This window comes from Chanos chanos, chromosome 7 (assembly GCF_902362185.1).
Source record: "Chanos chanos chromosome 7, fChaCha1.1, whole genome shotgun sequence".
In the NCBI taxonomy this organism is placed as follows: Eukaryota; Metazoa; Chordata; class Actinopteri; order Gonorynchiformes; family Chanidae; genus Chanos; species Chanos chanos.
In genome coordinates this window covers 46,367,964-46,389,226 of record NC_044501.1, presented here as the reverse complement: position 1 = coordinate 46,389,226, position 21,263 = coordinate 46,367,964, and the positions used below count along the sequence as shown (strand labels likewise).

The 21,263-nt window shown below is 43.3% G+C and overlaps 2 protein-coding genes across 3 annotated transcripts; both read left to right on the top strand.

Annotated features, from left to right (window-relative positions):
* Window positions 1–1,915: 1,915 nt before the first annotated feature.
* On the top strand, window positions 1,916–11,990 carry alpk1 (alpha-kinase 1). 2 transcript variants are annotated; one of them, XM_030780755.1, is made up of 14 exons: window positions 1,916–2,018; window positions 3,805–4,008; window positions 4,486–4,640; window positions 4,926–5,124; window positions 5,386–5,445; window positions 5,568–5,654; window positions 5,834–5,910; window positions 6,778–6,864; window positions 7,512–7,616; window positions 8,010–9,870; window positions 10,177–10,324; window positions 10,433–10,595; window positions 10,921–11,119; window positions 11,770–11,990. In XM_030780755.1, exons 2-14 carry the CDS (start codon window positions 3,894–3,896, stop codon window positions 11,967–11,969), a joined length of 3,456 nt encoding a protein of 1,151 aa, XP_030636615.1. In that variant the 5' UTR covers window positions 1,916–2,018; window positions 3,805–3,893; the 3' UTR covers window positions 11,970–11,990. The 2 variants fall into 2 exon arrangements, with proteins under 2 accessions (XP_030636615.1, XP_030636617.1); XM_030780757.1 differs by lacking the exon at window positions 6,778–6,864.
* A 1,333-nt stretch (window positions 11,991–13,323) lies between these two features.
* LOC115816871 (ependymin) lies at window positions 13,324–16,380 on the top strand. Its single transcript, XM_030780030.1, has 6 exons — window positions 13,324–13,559; window positions 14,152–14,186; window positions 14,424–14,555; window positions 14,977–15,163; window positions 15,601–15,688; window positions 15,942–16,380. Exons 1-6 carry the CDS (start codon window positions 13,484–13,486, stop codon window positions 16,057–16,059), a joined length of 636 nt encoding a protein of 211 aa, XP_030635890.1. The 5' UTR covers window positions 13,324–13,483; the 3' UTR covers window positions 16,060–16,380.
* The last annotated feature ends 4,883 nt before the right edge of the window (window positions 16,381–21,263 follow it).

The following is a 21,263-nucleotide window of genomic DNA, read 5'->3' as shown; positions in this document are numbered from 1 at the left end:
GATTAATCACTGTTGCTTCTTATGGGGGTATCGTTAAATTCTCTGAAATGAAGTAGGATTACATTCTAACAGTATGTAATAACAATAATTAAACACGCACGCACGCACACACACACACACACACACACAAAATGACAAGGCAGATGGCAGATGTTAAGAGTTTTTCTGAAGAAGTAAAAACATCACGTGAAAAAAGACATCGCAGCACCGTGGCCACGGTGAGAACGTTTTTTTTCCTCTTTGTTAGATCACCCACTGTCACCGCGCGCTCAAAGAACGTTACTGTGCGGTTTCGCTACTGCATGGTAAACAGCCTACATCGTTACAGCTGCATTCTGCAAAACGACATCAAATCATATGGTGCTGCACCCTCGCGTGTAAGCAGACACCCAGCACTACTGAGACCAGTTCATCTCAATTACCGAGACTAAGACAGCATGAAAGGTTTGCAGAATGGGGATTTTTGCAACGCATATTCAATCAGAAATCGAGAAATTAGTAACAGAATCGAATATGTGAGGCGTTGCAAAGGGCAAGCAACGGACTCTCAACGCACCTTCGTGTCCAAGTCTTACCTTTAAAGTTTTGAAGATAAACTCTTGAGCGTCATGCGGGATAGCTGTTCGAAAGTAATGTCAGTTTGAAGAAGAATGCAAAACGAGAAAACGAAAAGATTTCACATTCGTCGCGAGTGGAGAACTGCCGCGAGCTGTCCCTTTCTTTTAATGAACCGCCTGCAGCAGTCTTCTCTGCAGAGCCACAAGTGGCATCGTCTAATTCCGACAGAGTTGGCGCAAGATCCTCAATATCCAGACAGTTGTTCACTCAAGCTTCCATCACTTCCTCTAAAACCGTTTCATCGATGTCCCTGAAAGGAATTGCTCAGTGTGAAGAATCGATATTTATCATTCGCCAGTTGCTGTATTGTTGTTTTCTGTCTTGATGAAGTGAGAGAGAGAGCGCGCGCGCATGTTTGTGTATGTGTGTGTGTGTGTGTGTGTGTGCCCGAATTAACTCCTCAAAGAAGCGCCGCATCGCACTTTTCTCCGCAGTGGCACCATCCTCTGTCTCACAGTCCCGCCTATTGGTAGAGCTCTATCGTCACTCTGCCTGGGTTACTGAAACCACTGGGTTGAGGCACACGTTCTGTATACAGCGTTAGAGATGCGTGTCGTAAACATTTGTCGATTAATTAAACCCCATTGTACGTGTACTTTTGATTTAAACCCTATAGACGTCATCAAAATACGTTATAATCTCTACAAGTGCGCAGAGATTATGGAGACCAGTAGTCGTGTTTAAGGAAGCGTGTTGTAACACAAGTGGCCGTTGTGTCACGGGCAGAGCAGATTATCAGTGTTTCAACATGCAAAACACTGTTCGTCTCGTAGGTTTCATCTCGATAACGAGCCGCATGCATCGCAGTTCGGCCTATTTTACGCAACACTGGCAAATTACAAAATAAGGAACTTTCAAACCATGACTGAGATATGAAAACGAACCTGAAATGTTGATTGTAAAAAAAAGACCTAGTAGAACTGCAGAAGAAGAAGTTTATTGGTCTGACATGAATATTAGGTGACATTAGAACAGCCCAGTTGCTCACTGCTCTGCGGTGAAGATGAGAATACATTCTCTAAATTGAAATATCTCTCATGTTTTTTGCAAAAAAGTAAGGAAATGAAAACACTGACGTTGATTGACAGGGCCACTTGATGTAAACGATAGAGCTGACAAAACTACAGAGTTCTATGTTGTGTTTCTGGGAGCCAATGAAAGACTAGCATGCAAAATATGTTCCCCTTTGCTATAAAACGATTGGTTCCACAGTACCCTTTGAACGCCGTCCAACAAGGAAGTGGGAAATTGCGAAAGCTCCCCTGGGCTTTTGCTTTAAATCAGAGAGGCATGCAAATCGCTGATATTTTAATGTGATCCGTAGGAAATCCATGAATAAAACTAATTTATGTTCGTCACGTATTTTGCCGGCTAAACTGCAAATGACGGTTGCGTACGTGGTGAGTGACGATTACTCTCTCAAGACAGTTCGTTTCTTTCGATTTCTGAATGAGAACGACAGCAGCAGAGGTGGACGAAGTACACCCCTTTACTTGAGTCAAAGTATAGATACTCCCGATCAGATATTACTCCAATACAAGTAAAAGTTGTTCAGTTAAAGTTTTACTTGAGTTAAAGTACTAGAGTACTTGCTTTAAAAATACTTAAGTATTCAAAAGTACATTTTCTTTTTAATGTTAACACATTGTTGTATTGTTGCCACAATGCATCTGCAGAGCCTAATGACTCTGAAACAACCTACCGAATGCACTGACTTGCTTGTAGAACCTGTAGAATATAAGCGCTTGTGGAATATGCTACAAAGCCTATAGAAACACAAGTGAATCGAATGCTTCCTCTATAAATGACAGCGTATAGCTTCAGTTAAATGCGCCCTTGGTTAACTCAGATTGGCTTTAAAATGATAAACACGTAATAATGTTGTAGGCTAAGTTCATTTTACTTCTACTACATAGCATTGCCTGAAATGTGAAACACCTGGATAACCCTAGTGACCGCTTGATTCCCGCCCCCCGGTCGTCTTATTGAGACCGGGTCCTACGTGAATCCACTGCTTTCGCCTGACCTTGCTGACAGTACTGTCTATCTGACAAGATTAAAACATATATTTCTGAAAGGACTTTTGTCAGTAACGTTAACTCAGTATTTTCGCTAGCTAACTATTAGTATGCGTCAGCAGTGGATTCACACAGGACCCGGTATTATGTCCCAAATGGTTTCCAAGCGAACTGGTTTCCGTACGTGTTCATATTAGGGCTGAACGATTAATTGATTTCAAATCGAAATCGCGATTTGAGACAATCCGATCGTCAAATCGCAAAAGGCTGGGATTTAGGATACAAGTTATGCTGTGCGTCTGACCCAGGGTTTAACTGTCTTGTCAATGATTTTACAAATTCATGCCATACTCCTCGCGCACCAGTAATGCTCACCGATCAGAAATCACTCAAGGTGACTAACCAACGCCCACCAACAATATACACTAGAGGTCCAAGGAAAGTGTTATATTCGTGGTGCGGAAAATGGCCTCCATTGAGCGAGACTTTTTTTTTCACTTTTTAAAAATAATTATTATTCATTCAATTTAACACAGTCACAAATTTTGTTCTGTGTTCGGCTGTTCTATGTTCTATGCCAATTAAGGGATAATGTTGCTACAGCGAGCCGGTTATTAATCACCCTGTCGGGGTTTATTTCGCATAATAACCACCTCGTTGTTCATGATCCCGCTCTTACACGGTTACTTACGAATGAAGTCAATAAGTTGGCACAAAATATTAATGTAAAAATGATTACTGATAAGAACTGCGTCCAAGCAGCGATCTGCTATTCAGAAATAACAAACCGTAAGAAAATTCATCCCCTGATTTAAAAACCAATTAAGTGAGTACTGTGGAGGCTAAAAATACAAATAAAAACAAAAATACCACGTTTATGGTGAGTTAACAGACCCAAAACACAGGGAAGTCAAATATCTTCAGTACCTTCCGCTTGCAAGTGTGCTGACGACGTCTAGAAATGGAAATGGAAATTGCCATAGTACCCAGTAGAGATTTCAATGAAATGCAACCAAACAACCATAGGAAAAAAATCTGTTTTCTCTGTTTGTTTGTCTATCTTGTCTATCTATCTTTGGCATGTTCCTGAGATGGGTGGGCCACAAAGTCTCTGACAGACAGTAGAGGGTAACTGTTTAGCATCTAATGACTATCCACTCTTGTTCAGGTCAGTTTCCATTCCGACTGGCACATAATGAGAGCATAAGTAGACGAGTAGGCCTTGAACCAGCATTTGTAAGGGAACAAACGACCACCATGAACACTCAGCAAGTGACAGTCTTGTTGAAGGAGTGCCTCAGACTATTAAAAGCAAAAGAAGGAGCCAAGGAGCCCGCAGAGAAAGCCAGGGAGGATTTCCTCAAATGTAAAGGTAGGACGACAGACGGACATGGGGCCAGTAGGTGGCACAGTCGGTCAAGTTTGTACCCAAGAAACAGCGCATTCATTTTGGAGCAGAATACTGTGTGTGTGTGTGTGTGTGTGCGTGTGTGTGTGTGTGTGTGTGTGGCAGGTCCAAGTTTCTGTCACTGTGGAAAAAGACTTATCATCAATCCTGCTGTCAGTGAAAGCCATGGAACGTTGTTTTATATCCACGTAAATCAAACTGTCTAAACAAATGGTTTTTACCAATCATTTTGAATGATTTCATTCAATCCTGTTCTACTCTTGTTCGGGTAACACAGAAAAGTAGGCCGCAAGACACCTTACACTGGTGTTTGACCTGTTCCGTTTGGCCAAACAAACATGACTGGATCCAAGGCATCTAGACTCCACGCCACATTAGCAAGGAGACTCATGCTGTCAAAGTTCCACTAAATTCTTTCGCTTTTGACCTTTTGACCTCCAGCGGACCTCCCAAAAGAACTGAACTCACTCCTGCAGGAGGCAGCCGACATGAAGTGGCCCTTCGTGGTGGAGAAATGGCAGTACAAACGTTCCGTGACCTCTGAGGATAAGGTCAACACCTCCGACCTCATCAATCGGCATCTGCTGCAGTTGTTGGTAATTAAACTCCTGACGTGTGACTCATCACTCAAAACCAGACCCCTCCGGTCAAAGACAACAAATTGAGAAGTGAAACATAAGGTCCGTCATTCATTAAGGAACAGCGATAAACGTCCAAAAAGATACTGTGGAGAAATTAAGGCAATAAAGATACTGGATATTCAATGTTTGGGATCTAAATTGCCTGATTAACAGTTCCAAAATACGCAACATAATCTCAGTTTTGTTTTGTTTTTTTTTTTTCATTTTTTTGCACCGTGTGTAATTCCTGTTTAATTTTAGGAATATTTGAAAGCATCCATCTCGGCCGGGGAGTCCGTGTGGGCGGCGTCCGCGGTGTTCCTTGTGGACCGTTTCCTGTACATGATTGACAGTTCGCACACACTGCTGAGGATAGCCAAGGCTTTGCACAAACGTTACCCAGAAACCCCTATTGCCCCACAGGTGGTCATCCGAAGAGCGCGTGTGTACCTCAACACAGGTGAGAGACGCAGAGAGAAAGGTTAATCCAGGTGAGAGACAGAGAGAGAGAGAGGAGTTAATCCAGGAACAGTTGCCATGCTCAGTTTGATTGTCATGTGTCTTTTGAATGTTTTTGCCAAAACTTGTGTTTGATAGAGCACTATCACACTCTACTAATAACAGGTGGTATTGAAAATGGGTGTAAAATTCTCCTAATATTTTATCATTTGCTACATGAACTTCTCTTTTCTTTTCTTTTCTTTTCTCTTCTCTAAATCAGGTAAACTGCAGACTGCGGAGTACATCCTGAGTAGTTTGATCTCCAACAGTGGAGAAACTGGTAAGAATCTGTTCGTCAGCCACACACTGATTCTAAAAACCCAGAGAGACTCGGTGCAAAACCCTGTATTCAGTGCATTGTGTCACATCTTGGTCTGTGTTTATGGGTGATGTTTGGCACAGGCTGCTGGAGGTACGCAAACGAGAGCGATCAGACCCTCGTGCAAGCCGTCAGCGTTCAAGTGCGTGGGCAGGTGCTGCAGAAGCTAGGTGAGTGGTTTTGCCTGCCTGTGTGTGTGTGTGTGTGTGTGTGTGTGTGCGTGTGCGCGTGTGTGTGTGTGAGTGAGAGAGAAAGAGAGAGAGAGAGCGTGTGAATTGCAGTGAAGTTATATTTTTTCATTTTTCTTTCAACTTTGTTTTCATCTTTGAAGAGTTTGTGTCCTTTCTAGGTCTGTGGCTGGAGGCAGCAGAGTTAATCTGGGCTTCACTGATTGGGTTTTATGTTCTTCCCCAACCCGATAAAAAGGTTGTTTATTCATTCACTGACCGTTATTTTGTTAGGAAGCCCAACAGATCCCATAGATCTCTTCTGCTCAGCAAACCTGGCAGGGGGGCTGCTTTTAAAGGACAAAACGAACAGGAAGCTCAATCAATCGGGACACAGTAAAGATACAAAGAGAAAAACCAAATACAAACATACATACATACATACATACGTATATATGCAGAAACATATACATATACATACACACACACATACATACATACATACGTACGTATATATGCAGAAACATATACATATACATACACACACACATACATACATACATACATACGTATATATGCAGAAACATATACATACACACAAACACACACACACATATATATATATACACACACACGTACGTACGTACGTACATACAGACATACGTACATGCACTTATACATACACATATACAAATATACATACACATACACACATAAAAACATACACACATACTTACATACATACGTATATACACACAAACATAAATATATGCATACATATATACATGCACACATTCATTCATATGTACATACAGACATACTTACATACACATATACACACATACATGCGCACATATGTACATATATGCATATACACATGCATACATACACACATATATAAAAAAGGTAGAGCAGGAGGCCTCCTATCCTCTCACAGTGATTATAAGTTGCATTGACTTTGGCTTTGATTAACACTATTTTACAGCCCACACAATGTATTTTGAAACTAAACCTTGACACTGTATTGATAGCTTGAAAACAAACATATAATTACACTTACTGGGAAGAAACGGGTTCAGTGTAACTGACTGAAACTATGCTACTGTATTCGTGCTGTTTTACACAGGGTATTGGAACGTCTTTGGGGATACTAGCCAATCTACTGGTGTCCATCAATGACGATGACTTCAGGAAGTTCGCTTGCATTGATTTTGTGAGATTCCGCTGCAAATAAACAGTGCTTTTTACATCAAACAAATTATACATTTTGTTCCGCATAAATGAATACATGAGATTTACCCTGAGGATCGTTTTTGCTAGGCTTTGCCTGGGGTGTGTGTGTGTGTGTGTGTGTGTGTGTGTGTGCAGTTTTATATGCTTCGTTTGCAATTCATTTTTGGTTTGAATGAATCACTTAAAACAATCCCTGGTTACCTGTCCTTAAGACATCTAAGGCTGTCTCTGTGTGTGTGTGTGTGTATGTGTGTGTGCTCACGCGTGTGTGTGTGCATGTGTGTGTGTGTGTGTGCGCGTGTGTGTGTGCGCGTGTGTGTGCGTGTGTGTGTGCGTGTGTGCGCGCGCGTGTGTGTGCGCATGTGTGTGTGTGCATGCGTGTGTGTGTGTGTGTGCGTGTGTGTGTGCGCGTGTGTGTGTGTGTGCGCGCGTGTGCACGTGTGTGTATGTGTGTGTGTGTGCGCGTGCACGCGCGCGTGTGTGTGTGTGTGTGTATATGTGTGCGTGTGTGCACGTGTGTGTATGTGTGTGTGTGTGTGTGTGTGTATGTGTGTGTGTGTGTGTGTGTGTGTGTGAGCTTTAGGCTTCGTAATGAAGACCTTTCTGTTCTCACTCTCTCTCTCACAGAGTTTTCTCGGTCAGACGACTCATCGCCTTCTCACCGCTGCAGAGGCCGCTAAGATGGCTGTCGTGTACAGTCAGTATGTTTCTCTGTTCGTCCTAACCAATGTGGTGAGTTTCTTTCTGTCTGATCTACAGAGACAGGCCGACAGTGCCCTAAGTGCTTTTAAACTGGTTTAAAGACCATGTCACAGTGTCATTCATGTTGTCAACAGTGTTTGATGAGAATGACTTACTCTCTTTGTTCGACTATCTTATGCTTTTCACTCCCAAATGATGTGAGGTGTACCTATGTTTTTTCCAACTCCTCATCTGTTGCAGTCAAGAAAACAGAGATAATATTGCATAGTATATATGCAATATCGAGATTGTATTGTACATTAAATATGAGTTCTATAACTTGGTTTTAGATATTAATATAATAGTTTTAGTCTCCCAGTTAGTCATTTCTCCAAGTAATATTCCAATAAATCTGTCATTTTTCTCCTGGCGGCAATCCCTTAGGTAACACAGGGAACCTGCCTCTTGTCCTACAGCTTCTCACAGGACTGCCCCCCTTCAGAAAAGCAAACATATCTAGCCCAGGCTAAGGAAGCCTTTGAGATTGGCTTGTTAACAAGAACAAAAGCAGACGCAGTCACAAGCAAACAGGAGCTTCACACATTCCTGAAAGCGGCCTACTGCCTGACAGTGACTCACAAATGGATGGGTGACACCTCACCTGAATTGGTTAACGAGGCAATAGAAACCTGTCAGGGGGCCATGGAAGACTTTTACACCTACTGCTTTCGGGAGAGCCTTGATCAGAGTCATTTGTGCCCCAAGATTATGGATAGGGTGCATCGTGTGAAGGAGATTCTCGAAGTTAAGCCCTACCCCAACTCAGACGAACAGTCTTTTATCCCAGACTCTTACCGAGCTGTAGAGGAGAGGGTCGTCCCGTTCAAACCTGCGGATTTCTCCAAGATGTTAGTCACGTTTAAGAAACACCACGAGACTGTCAGTCAAGCGTTCAGGACCACCTGCAGGGAGAGCCTACAGGCAGGTGGAGAAGGTCGAATACTTGGACCTTGTGTGACCGCCTTCGAGACTTCAACCGAATCTCTTCCCACAGAGTGTCTCAGCGACAGCGCCGGAACCAGTGCGGATCAGCAAACAAACCGGGTTGCACAAAACTGTTCCGCTGAGAACGGGCCTCGTCGGCCACAAACTTTGCCCACAACAGTCATCACTGAAGACGTCTTCACTCAAAGCCTGAGCTCCAAAAACATGGATCATCAACCCACACCTGAAATGGAACAGCAAGGAAAGGCAGAACAGAGCCGTTCGGCTGAGAACAAGCCGTGTCAATCACAAGCTTTGATTTCTACGGTTTTCACTGAAGATGAACCTCAAAGGCTGAGTTCCAAAGACATGGATCGTCGTGGACCTTCAACCAACGTGAAGGTAACTAAATCAAGAGAGTCCAGTGACTCCAATGAGAGTTATGACCTGAATTCCTCATGGGAGAAAGTACCTTCGGTGAACAACGATAATGAGAATAAGAATGAGAACTTTATGGTGTCTCAAACCTGTCCGACCTTGGCAAGCTTGGAAGATGACCAGGAAAACCCTCAAGAACGTACAAATCTTGGGCATTTTACGGGCCCTGTTTACGACACCAGCCCAGAGACTCTCAAGGAACATTCAAGTCCCAAACCTTCGTCACAAGTTGTCACTTCCTCCCAGGCAAAAAACAATATACCCGAGAGCAGCAACGGACCCCATCTGGACCAAAGTGGAGTAGAGACTGAACTTGAGTCCGAATTCAGTGACTGGAGTCTTGTAGAGGGGAGTCAAACTTCTCCAGAGTCTCTCAGTAGCAGCTTTGGCTCCAGCTCCTCGTGGCAAAAACTGCACTTGACTGAGTCAAGAACATCCGTCAGCGACGGAGAAAATCCTGAGAGTCATTCGAACCCTGTGCCAAAGCAAAACACAAAGGGAACAAGACAGAATGAGACAGGAAGCCTGTTCCATACACAGGCACAAGGGCTAGCATCACCTTCAGGTACACCTAAGGAACCTTGCCAAGAGTCAAGGTCTCAAGGCCATAAATCGATGTTATCTTCGACGATGCCTGGTTCATATGAGATGGTGGAACTCGATGATAAAGCTCTTGTCTGTGAAAACCCAGCCACACCCTCAGTTGTTGTCGATTCCTGCGATGTCAAGTCGTGCAGCGTATGCTTTGAAGGCTGTGAGATGGGTAGCGAAGTTCTGACAGAGGAGGATTATAAATATCTCCTGGCAGGAGTGTGCCAAGACTGTCTGATAAAACGCCTCCCAAAGAAAGCGTTTCAACTCAAGACGGACAACAAAGCCTACCGTAAGTTTTTTTTTTTTTTTTTTTGCCAGTTACTCTTCTCAAGCATCGTAAAGAACCGTCTTTGACAGCTAGGATCAGCTATTTTTAGAATGAGTTAAAAAAACAAGAAACAAAACATCATTTGCATGAAAGGCCTGCCAATGTATTTAGACCATTCTTGGTATCAGATGAATCATGGTGTATATGTCTGCAACAGATTTGTAAGTGATACGGAACATTTCATCTAGTAATTGATAAATATAAGCACCTTTATAAATATACCACTAAAATGCTTATGGACATAACTGTGACTGCTTGTTTTTCAAGGTGCCCTTACTCTGAAATATTCAAAAGCTACAGACATTTGGATTGGCTGCCAGACAATCATCTTCATTGGTGAGAAGTTAGGGATGAAAGGCAGTCATAGAACTGCACTCTGGGTACAGTATTTACACCAGGAATCACTGCTGAGCAGGTCAGCTCAAGTCCCAACCCAAATTTATAATCAATTCCTAGATCCACAGGCCCACAAAAAGGAGACCCATTGAAGATATATGTTATTTTGTGTCTTGTCTCCAATCAGTTATGTGGGGAAAGAATACATAAAAACCCAAAATATCGAGGTTCATTTGAGCGACGTGGAAAGACAGATGACGGCGCAGTACTACGTGACGGAGTTCAACAAGCGACTGTACGAAAAAAACGAGGCAACGCAGATCTTTTTCATTCCGTCCGAGTTGCTTCTGGTAAGTTCTACGAGACAGAGGTATGCAGCTACACGGAGAGTTATTAGGCCGTTATAACATATTTATATCAGAAATTCAAGACTGCTAAAGAGAAGTAAATAAAATGAATGTTGTATTAAGTATGATTCCTCATCAAATCATCCTCTCCACATGTGCATATACATTAATGCACATACAAAATAGTGACGCTACACATAGCATCAAATCTCTCACTAAAAATCTCCCTCACTGCATCACTGTCAATGTTTCACTTAATGTAAAAGTGTCGGAAATTCTACTTTCATTGCATACCACCCTTTTGGAGATCCAAATTTGGTCATTTCAGGTCCTGGAGCGGAATTCGAACGGGAATGACGTCATTTTAGGCTGTGTCTCAGTGGAGCCGTATATGCTAGGGGAGTTTAAGAAACTTACCAACAACACGCGCAATAAGACTGATCACATGGCCACGGACTATGGAATTGCTTTTGGCCACTTCAACTATGAGTTCTCCACCCATCAGGAGGTAGTCGTTGACCTCCAAGGTGAGAGGTCTTTCTTAACAATGTTTGCATCTGCACTTAGCTTACTGACATTTAAGGAGGGGCGGTCTGCAGCTTTAAGAACTGACTGGCAGCGGTCGCAACCAATCAAAACAGAAGAGGGTTCTCTCAGGAATTGATTAAATCTGCTAAGTGCAGCCCCAGTCCAGCATGACTACATACGACCGAAATCTCTGTTAATCTCTGAAAGAAGTTAAGTTAAGTTAAGTTAAGATAAAGTCCTGTCTGTTGTTCTTTATATGTGTACTACCGTGATGTTGAGACAAATGAAAAGTGTAAATCTTGATGGGACATGAATAGTTTATCATTGTATTTGCTGGTTCATCAGACGGTCATAGACAGACTGAATGTAACAGCTCTGTGTCGTGTAAAGAGAAAGAATACAGCTGTTGAGTTCCAATCGGTGGGTTACGTTCTGAAGAGTTAGTGTTGAACTATTCCGATGTTCCCTCTGGCTGGACAGGCAGAAACATCAGAAGTTACTCCGTTCACTTATGGTTCATTTGCACCTTTTTTTTTTTTTAGGACTCAGTTTTGTGGAATTTATTGAAGGTTGTAATCCTTTCTCTCTTTCTTTTTCTCTTTTTTTCTTTCTTTCTTTCTTTCTTTCTTTTGTTGTTGGTTAACACCAGGATGGATAACAGCGAACGGACTGACATACATGACAGACCCACAGATTCACTCTTTGAGAAAACCTCCGTCCAAGACAAACTTTCACCAAAAAGGGATCGACTTATTCCTGAGAGAGCAACATGGCCGAGAATGCAACCACATCTGCAGATCTCTCGGCCTCAGACCACTGCTGGAACAGCTGCAGGATGTGCAACACTGACACCTGTGTGTGTGTGTGAGAGAGAGAGAGAGAGAGAGAGAGAGAGAGAGGAACGGAGAGGGGGGGGGTTATATAATATGTAGAGAGAGTAGGGAGTATGTAGGAATTTCAGACAGTATGATGTCTTATTGAATAGCTAATTCATGTCATATGTCACTGTTTCTTTTCACTTTAACGAACCATGAACAAAGCGCATTTCGAAATAAAACAGAATGGTGGATAAAAACCCTACTTTTATCGTGTTTTTAGTTATTGTTCTCTCTGACACATTAGCAATTTTTGAAATATTTGGAGGCTGATGGTATGAGAGAGCAGGTCTGTCATGTGCCTTACAGCTCACACCTGACCCACAGACACTCGTCAATGATTAACCAATCACATGGCGGAGCTGTTTACCAAATTTCGCTGACTTTACTGCACATGAGCTGATAATCAGTATGTACCTGTGTTTTATAGGGTGCTCTGCCCTGTGCTGCCCCACTTCAGCCTGCTTAGAAACATTCACAAGGTGCCTTTTATAAAGCCCTCTCCTCAGGTGATTGACACCTCAGGGAATCATATGACGATGACATCGCTGAAAGCATGTGACTCGCTCCGTTCCTGAATCCTGGGTTCAGGGTTTTGCGTTACTTCCTGTTGAGGCGGGTTCATTCTGCGGAGAGAAGTGAAGAGAAATCTGATGATAAAGTAGATGAGGTCATTCTGAGGGGTCATGTGCTCAGTGTTTTATTTATTTTCTTTGAGTTCTTTGACCTTGTCCTCCATAACGTAATGCGACTTCTGTCAGTTCCGATTTTTTTCTTTTCTTTTCTTCCTGTCCCTGGATTAAACTGTTTTTCGTTTTCTTTTCTGTTTTTTTTTTTAACTGTTTGTTTGCCAATGAGTGTGCTGTTGTTCCTTAACACTAATATTTCTTCCATTAAACAGTAGCTTTGAAAAATAATTTTCTTTTCTCTGTAATCTGTGCTTCGTGTTTTAAACAAACTCAAAAACTCATCAAAACCAAAAATCATTTTAACATTCTTTTTGTACATTTTAACATTAATAGTATACTTGTTCACAATAGCTTGTTTCACAACAGATTAGTAATGTCATGTAAACGTGTCCTATTTCTATTTTCTTTAATGTGCGCCAAAAAAGTGTGACACAAATTATGAGTATTTTCATATAGTTTTCCCAGCATTAAATAAACATTGTTCCCAAACACGGAGATTTTAACAGGCAGAGAGGTTTTTCAAAGATGACTGGGCACTTTCACACTCCCAAAGTACAGTTATTTGGGAGAAAGGTTTTACCGCCTGCAGCGGTGAGACCAAAACCCTGGATCCGGAGTCCGGAATGAACTCGGACAACGTAAACAAGGAAGTGAGACAGCCGTGTCGGAGCTCCGTGGGGTTGGAGAGGCAGTCCTGCTTTATAAAGGCAGCAGAACAGGTGGTCGTGCTGAACGCTGAGGTATTGAGGCCGAGATCAGAAAGTTTTCCTCGGTCTGATTTGCTTTCCCTCTCACTAGCATGCAGTTCGCGCTAGTCTTTTCCGTCCTTCTGTGTCTGGCAGCCCGCAGCGTTGCCCGCAAACCTCATCCATGCAGTAAGTGTTTGTGTTTATTTTGCCTGTGTGTACGTGTGTGTCTATGTGTGTCTATGTGTTTATCATAGGAAACGCTTTGCAGACCGTTTAGCATGTTCTGAGGCTTTTATAATTGCCACCTCACTCCCGTGGAGGGGTATTATCAGCACTGTTGTGATTCAGAGCCCCTTTAGGTTTGACATAGCCTCTTTCTTTCTCTGTTTCTTAATTAGATGTGAACGACTGCTGACCCCTCGGCATGGTTCTCCGTTGTTTTTCATGTATCGCATTCTGTATGTTAGCTGCCCAACATTTGTGAGGGGGAAGGGGGGGGGGTGAATATTTTAATTATGTTGGTGACAGCGGTCATCGTTCACAGAGACATGTACCATAAAGAGCTCTTTTCCTTATCGCGGTCAAACTATATTATCTCTTCTGACCTGCGCACCAAGTTCAGTTCACACCCATAATCAACTCCGATGGAATGTCTTTACTGTCCAACCAATTAGTAGAGTTTCAAAGCGCTGTTCATGTGTAGCTTTGATTTTATGATTGGATGTCGTCTATGTTGTCAGCAAATGATAAACATGAATTTACTTGTCTTATTGTTCAGGGGCCCCTCCTCTGTTGACGGGAAGTCTGTCACTGGTGAGTCTTTTCATCTGAACTACATTTAGGATGACAAACTGAAAACAGGCACTGAAAGAAAATCATCTTTCTAATAGGACAGTGTTTAGTTATAAAGAATCATATTTTAATACCAGTCTCATTTAAATTATGTTAAATGCACTCACTGACACTTTTAAAATTCTCTCTCTCTCTCTCTCTCTCTCTCTGTTGCTCTCTCTCTCTCTCTCTCTGTTGCTCTCTGTCTCTCTCTCACAGGGTTCCACTGAAAATGTTTGGGCTTACGGCCGCTACATTTACGATGCCCTGGGAGAGAGGATTCGTTTTTTTGAAGTGGGTCAGTACAAGAACCAGTCTTTCGGTTTCGACGCTCTCCTGCTCTATCGTGAGGTAAGTAACACATCCACATCCAGATGGACTGTGTGTGTGTGTATACTTGTGTGAACCCTGTTAAATTTGCAATCATGTCTTTTTCTTCATAACTAATCAAGTATTTTAACTTGAGTTTTGGAAAAGAATAAATCTCATCATTTTACAGTGGATATGAATATGAGTACATAGCCACACACGATTACGTTTCTCATCTATAGAACAGAGGGTTTGTTCATTTGAATACACACAGCACACACAGTACACACACACATAAATACACTTCTCTTATATGGAGGCAGAATACGGATCAGAAAATGGAACCAAATAAAGGAACATTATTGTAGACACAGCTTGGCACAACCTCAGAGAAACCATGAATTTCTCCCTTCCTCATCCTCTCCTTCTCCTTCTTCCTCTTTTTGTTTGTTTGCCCTACCAGGGTGTGAAATACTACATTAACGACAAAAACCGCACATGTGGTAAAGTCGCCCTAAAACAAACCTTCCAACCTGTGGAAATCCCCAAAAACTCCACGCTGGTGAATCAGATTGTTTTGGGCAGCTCCTCCGGTCCAGGTCAGGGTCTGCTGGTCAACGTCTGGGGCGGAGAAGTGCCCGAGGAACAAGGTAAAGCACCGTGTTTACACACACACACACACACACACACACACACTCTCTCTCACACACACTCATTCACTCACACACAGACACACTCACGCACACACACACACAGCGCCTGTGGAGTTTGGTGCCAAGCAGGACAATGACATGTGTTAGTCCTGTAATGAGTGATGATAAGGAGACGCACTGCCCTTGGTGCAGTAACCACACCAGACTACATTCCTCAGGCAGGCATGTGACCGACCATTTTAACCAACAGTGATACGGGTTTCACCAACATTAACATAAATAACAGTGATACCAGTTTAACCAGCATAAACATTAAACAGTGATACTGGTTTCACCAGCATTAACATAAATAGCAGTGATGCTGGGTTCACCAACACTGACATCTGACTGTCTGTCTCTTTATCTGTCTGTCTGTCTGTCATATTTGTTTATAGGAAAGTACATGTCTACCGTTACTGAGTTTGGCTGCATACCCATCTCCACACTGTATTACTCCCCCAAAACAGGCTGGACCATCATCAGGTTAGTGTGTGTGTGTGTGTGTTACTCTTTGCACTCATATCCTTTCACGCATGTACTCTCTCTCTCTCTCACACACACACACACACACACACACACACACACTCAGTGAATTAGACAGAATTGTGTTTTTTAAAAACGCAGCGGTTGAATTGGAACAGATCTGATGTTACCTCTGTGCAGTTCTCAATCAGACTGCCGTAACACTGTCATCTCTCTTCACTGTCACACACTGACTGCCCTTTTGCTCCGACAGCTATTTCAACATCGTCCAGGGCGTCGAGGATCCAAACATGCTGAACCCTCCTCCGTTCTGTAAGGACGCCAAACTGATTAACAGTGCAGCCGAGGACTTCTTCAGCACTTTCCTCTGAGGGAACCCGGGACAGACCTGACAAAGTCTCACCAAAAGTGCTTTCAATTTCAGCCTGTCCTGTCAAACCAATGGCATCTTCATGTTTTAATGTGATTTTTTTACATGTTTCCCTGTTGCTGCCTGTCACATTGTTTCGATTGATTCTGGTGAATCAGAGTTGACTGTAATCGTAATAATAATAATAATAAAAGGGGTTTTGATTTTTGTTTCGAATCTTATACTAAAACCATTCTCATGGTTGAGACACTTTGATAAGCAAGTTTTCATAAGCGGTTTTTGTTTGTTACTTGGGCATTGTACAATAAACACGTAAAAGAGATCGACAGATTTTGTTGGGAGTCTGTGTTACCATAGCGGCCACATCATCTTTGTCCCAGACTGAGCAGAAATGGATACCAGTGCGTGTTTGGACAGCTCTCTCAGACAACACTGTCATCATTTTCTTCTGACCTTAAGTATTTCACAGTTGGGGGCGGGGGTTGGATTGGGGAGTGGGGGGGGGCTCTTTTTAAAAGTACATCTGTGAAGGGAGGAAGCAATGCCCCTTCAAATTTTGAGGGACAGAGGAGAGAGAAAGAAAGAGAGAGAGAGAGAGCCTCTTTCGTGAAAGTAAATTTCATTGCTGACAGCTACAGTGTGCAATTTCCAATTACGTCGCCCACGTACGTGTAATAATATAGAATATCAGGTGGGAACACGGCGACTGTGAGTGGATCACATCTACCAGAGAAAACAGCGTCGGCGCTGCTGCTGTTAGCCTCCTTCACGCCACAACACGCTGTCATAAACCTGCCACGTCAGGAACACAGGAAACAACACGCTGTCATAAACCTGCCACGTCAGGAACACAGGAAACAACACGCTGTCATAAACCTGCCACGTCAGGAACACAGGAAACAACATCGCTGTCATCAACCTGCCACGTCAGGAACACAGGAAACAACACGCCGTCATAAACCTGCCACGTCAGGAACACAGGAAACAACACGCCGTCATAAACCTGCCACGTCAGGAACACAGGAAACAACACGCTGTCATAAACCTGCCACGTCAGGAACACAGGAAACAACACGCTGTCATAAACCTGCCACGTCAGGAACACAGGAAACAACACGCTGTCATCAACCTGCCACGTCAGGAACACAGGAAACAACACGCTGTCATCAACCTGCCACGTCAGGAACACAGGAAACAACACGCTGTCATCAACCTGCCACGTCAGGAACACAGGAAACAACACGCTGTCATCAACCTGCCACGTCAGGAACACAGGAAACAACACGCTGTCATAAACCTGCCACGTCAGGAACACAGGAAACAACACGCTGTCATAAACCTGCCACGTCAGGAACACAGGAAACAACACGCTGTCATCAACCTGCCACGTCAGGAACACAGGAAACAACACGCTGTCATCAACCTGCCACGTCAGGAACACAGGAAACAACACGCTGCAATCAACCTGCCACGTCAGGAACACAGGAAACAACACGCTGTCATAAACCTGCCACGTCAGGAACACAGGAAACAACACGCTGTCATCAACCTGCCACGTCAGGAACACAGGAAACAACACGCTGTCATCAACCTGCCACGTCAGGAACACAGGAAACAACACGCTGTCATCAACCTGCCACGTCAGGAACACAGGAAACAACATCGCTGTCATAAACCTGCCACGTCAGGAACACAGGAAACAACACGCTGTCATAAACCTGCCACGTCAGGAACACAGGAAACAACACGCTGTCATAAACCTGCCACGTCAGGAACACAGGAAACAACACGCTGTCATAAACCTGCCACGTCAGGAACACAGGAAACAACACGCTGTCATAAACCTGCCACGTCAGGAACACAGGAAACAACACGCTGTCATAAACCTGCCACGTCAGGAACACAGGAAACAACATCGCTGTCATAAACCTGCCATGTCAGGAACACAGGAAACAACATCGCTCATTTTGTTCCATTACAGCAGTCTACCAGTTTAACAGTCTGACAGTGTGGAAGAAAACACAGCACCTTCTTAACTCGTATCAGTAACACCACATTTAATGAAACAACACACACACACACACACACACACCCCATTTGTTATTCCTCATTACCAGGTTTCATATCAGGTGTGACCACTTGGTGGATACACAGATTACTGCTGCAGTTAATATGTAAATAAGGCTGTCATTGAGAACACCTCGTGGGGTCATACTGTAAGCACCCAGACTAAACTCTCATTTGATATTGTTCTGGTTTGGGATGTTCCCCTGCTACATACCACGTCTGTTCAGTGCTGCTAATGCAGATTCACATCAAGCAATGCCTGTTCACACTCGCCTCTGTCTCACTCTGGATTAAATTCAGTTCTTCTGCTCCTGGTGCATGAGTTCTAAAATGATGATTATATTAACATATGATCAAAACGCTGATTAAACTCCTCTTTTTTTAACTGCGCTATATACATATATATATTTTGTTTTTTATCAAGCATGAGAACGAATCAAATTCTCTCGATCTCAGTCTCTCAAGTCTCTGGTTTCAGAAAGATTGTTTAAGAAAGAAAGTTTAAGTGACTAAGTCTGTTCCTGTTTTTAATGGAAGGTTCAAGACACATTTGTTTACTTCCTTTTATTTTTATACATTTTCGCTCCTATGATCCTGTTACTCCTATCATAATTTAAATACACATTTTAATGTTTCACAAAATTACTGAGCGAGCCTACTGTAAAGGCAAGCACATCTGACCACTTTGATCCTTGAACTTTATAGAACACATTAGCGCTGTCAATCGATGAAAAATTTTAATCGAGTTTATCGCAACAATAGGCGGTGATTAACCATGATTAATCACAAGTTCAAAATATTAGTATTTACTTGTATTTTTGGGGCGAGATAAAACTGATACATGTGTGGCGTTGGAATAAAGAAATGCATGACAAACCGGTTAGAGGAATCAAAGTTTTTTTTTTTAACTTTATTCTAACATGTCAGGTTAGTTTTGATGATTTCTGAATTCGAATTAGAATCTCTTAATTTGCCGAGTAAAAAAGTCTCACGGAGTACTTGGCATTGCCCACAACATCTATAATGAATTGCAGACTTAATTAGCGGACAACCACATAAAGAGCAGTTACAAACTAACGTCTGCTACAAGGTGAATGTAAACAGCTTGCCTGTAAATTGTTTGCAAAGTAACATCTCACCCAAATGACTGCTAACATCAGCAAAGATGTGCTTTGCCCCGAAGACGGCACCTCAGACTTGTTGTGCTTCGGTGGAAAGACAGTTCATCACTGCAATATGTGCACATAACTTTGACTTTATCTAAATTTCCTTCTGGAAGCTTTTAAAAACGTAATTTGCCGTTCAGCACACTGTGTTATCTGCGTTTGCCACGCTTTTCGGCAATTCAGCCAGGTAGCCATCCGCGCTGGAATTATCGGAGGAAGTTGAGGTCAGACTTGCTAATGTGATTAATTTGTGTTATAAAAAAAAAAAAAATGAATCGTTGAATCCTACATAATCGAGGTGTGCCGAACGTCTGACGACGTGTCTCTCACCGCCTTTACATACTATCTATCTATCTATCTATCTATCTATCTATCTATCTATCTATCTATCTATCTATCTGTCTGTCGGTCGGTCTGTCTTTCCACGTCGACTTGGATAGGTGTACAAACAAGACGTGATGTGACGCGACTGGTACATTATTAACATTAATGAAAAACGGATGAATGGACTACGAGCTTTGTTCACATTGAATTAAAACGAGTTTTCAGCTCAGCATTTTTCAGACCAGTTCAAACCGGAAACTCCCCGGACATCCTTGCACAGTTAACCCTGATCCCCGGGGCAGCCCGTAAAAAGAGACTCTTTTTCCCGCGTCTTCCCAGGACTAACAACCACCCCGCATGACCGCGGAGCTGTCATCCCAAGAGAGTAAACTGAGTAAATCAACGGCGTTCTAATAAAACAGTCTGCCACAAGGTGGCAGTATTGATCAAGATTTCCTACAAAGTGCCCGTCACGCTTTCACCCGATAGCAACTGAACACTCCGTAGTTATTTGTGTGTGTGTGTGTGTGTGTGTGTGTTTGTGTGTGTTTGTATTTTTCTGGGGTCTGAAAGTCCCCAGTAAGATCGCTTAATCTGAAAAAACTGCCTTGTGGGGACCAAAATGTTGGTCCCCTCTTGGAGAAAATGTTTTTCTAAAGTATATTGTTGTTACTGATAAAACAAAAGATGCTAAAACAGTTTTGGGTTAAGGTTAGGATTAGGATTAGAATTAGGATTAAGGTTAGGGATCTGTTAGTATTCTTTAGTTACAGGATAGGATGATGGGAGTCAATGGGAAGTCCCCACTAGGATATGAATAAAGGCTTGTGTGTGTGTGTGTGTGTGTGTGTGTATGTATGTGTGTGTGTCTTCTCTGTAGGGTTGCCACCTTGTCATGGTAGAGAAGCTTGTGTGTACCAAAGATCCCAAGAGTGATGCCCTCTGGAGTTTAGCTCCTGGTAGGATCACCCTTGGCGTTAAGGTTGAGGGGGAGGTACCAGACAAAGCGCGACCCAAGAGAGACTTCAGCAGCGGAGCAGGCAGACGATGGCGTCCAGCAAACAGGCGGATGGCTACAACGGCTGTGAAGGTGGAGGAAGGCTGCAGCAGAGGGGGGCCTCCAACTATCATGGATTCCATGGCGTTGGTTGCTGGTTGGTCTGTCTCTGTCAAGGACCGTGTGGTGGCTGTCCGTGCACCAGCCTCTCCATGTTAAAAGAAGTCACGCACGGGCGTCCACCTGTAGGGGAAAACCCACAGTGCACATCTCAGCCTCAAGTCCTGTGGCGATCCGCAAGTGGCGGCGGGAGCAGGAACGAGAAGTCTGGAGGCTCCTATTCACAAACAGGCACACAGGCAATGGGCGAGGTTTGAGTCACTGGATTCTCGGGCCGAGGCAGGAGAATCCTTCGGCAGCACCTCCAGGCATGACTGAGCAGCTCTTTTCGGGGTCCAGACTGCTCACCCCAGTAGGGGAAGTGGGCTAGAAAAGGTGCCCTGAAAATCGTCTCTGCTTCACCAACTTCCTGGCTGGATTACTGCGTCCAGTGGGATCTCTTCTTTGCACAGAAAAATGAATTTCGGAGCCTGGAATGTGTACACTCTCCTGCGAAGAGCCAGAGAGACGAACAGCCTTTGTAGCAAGGGA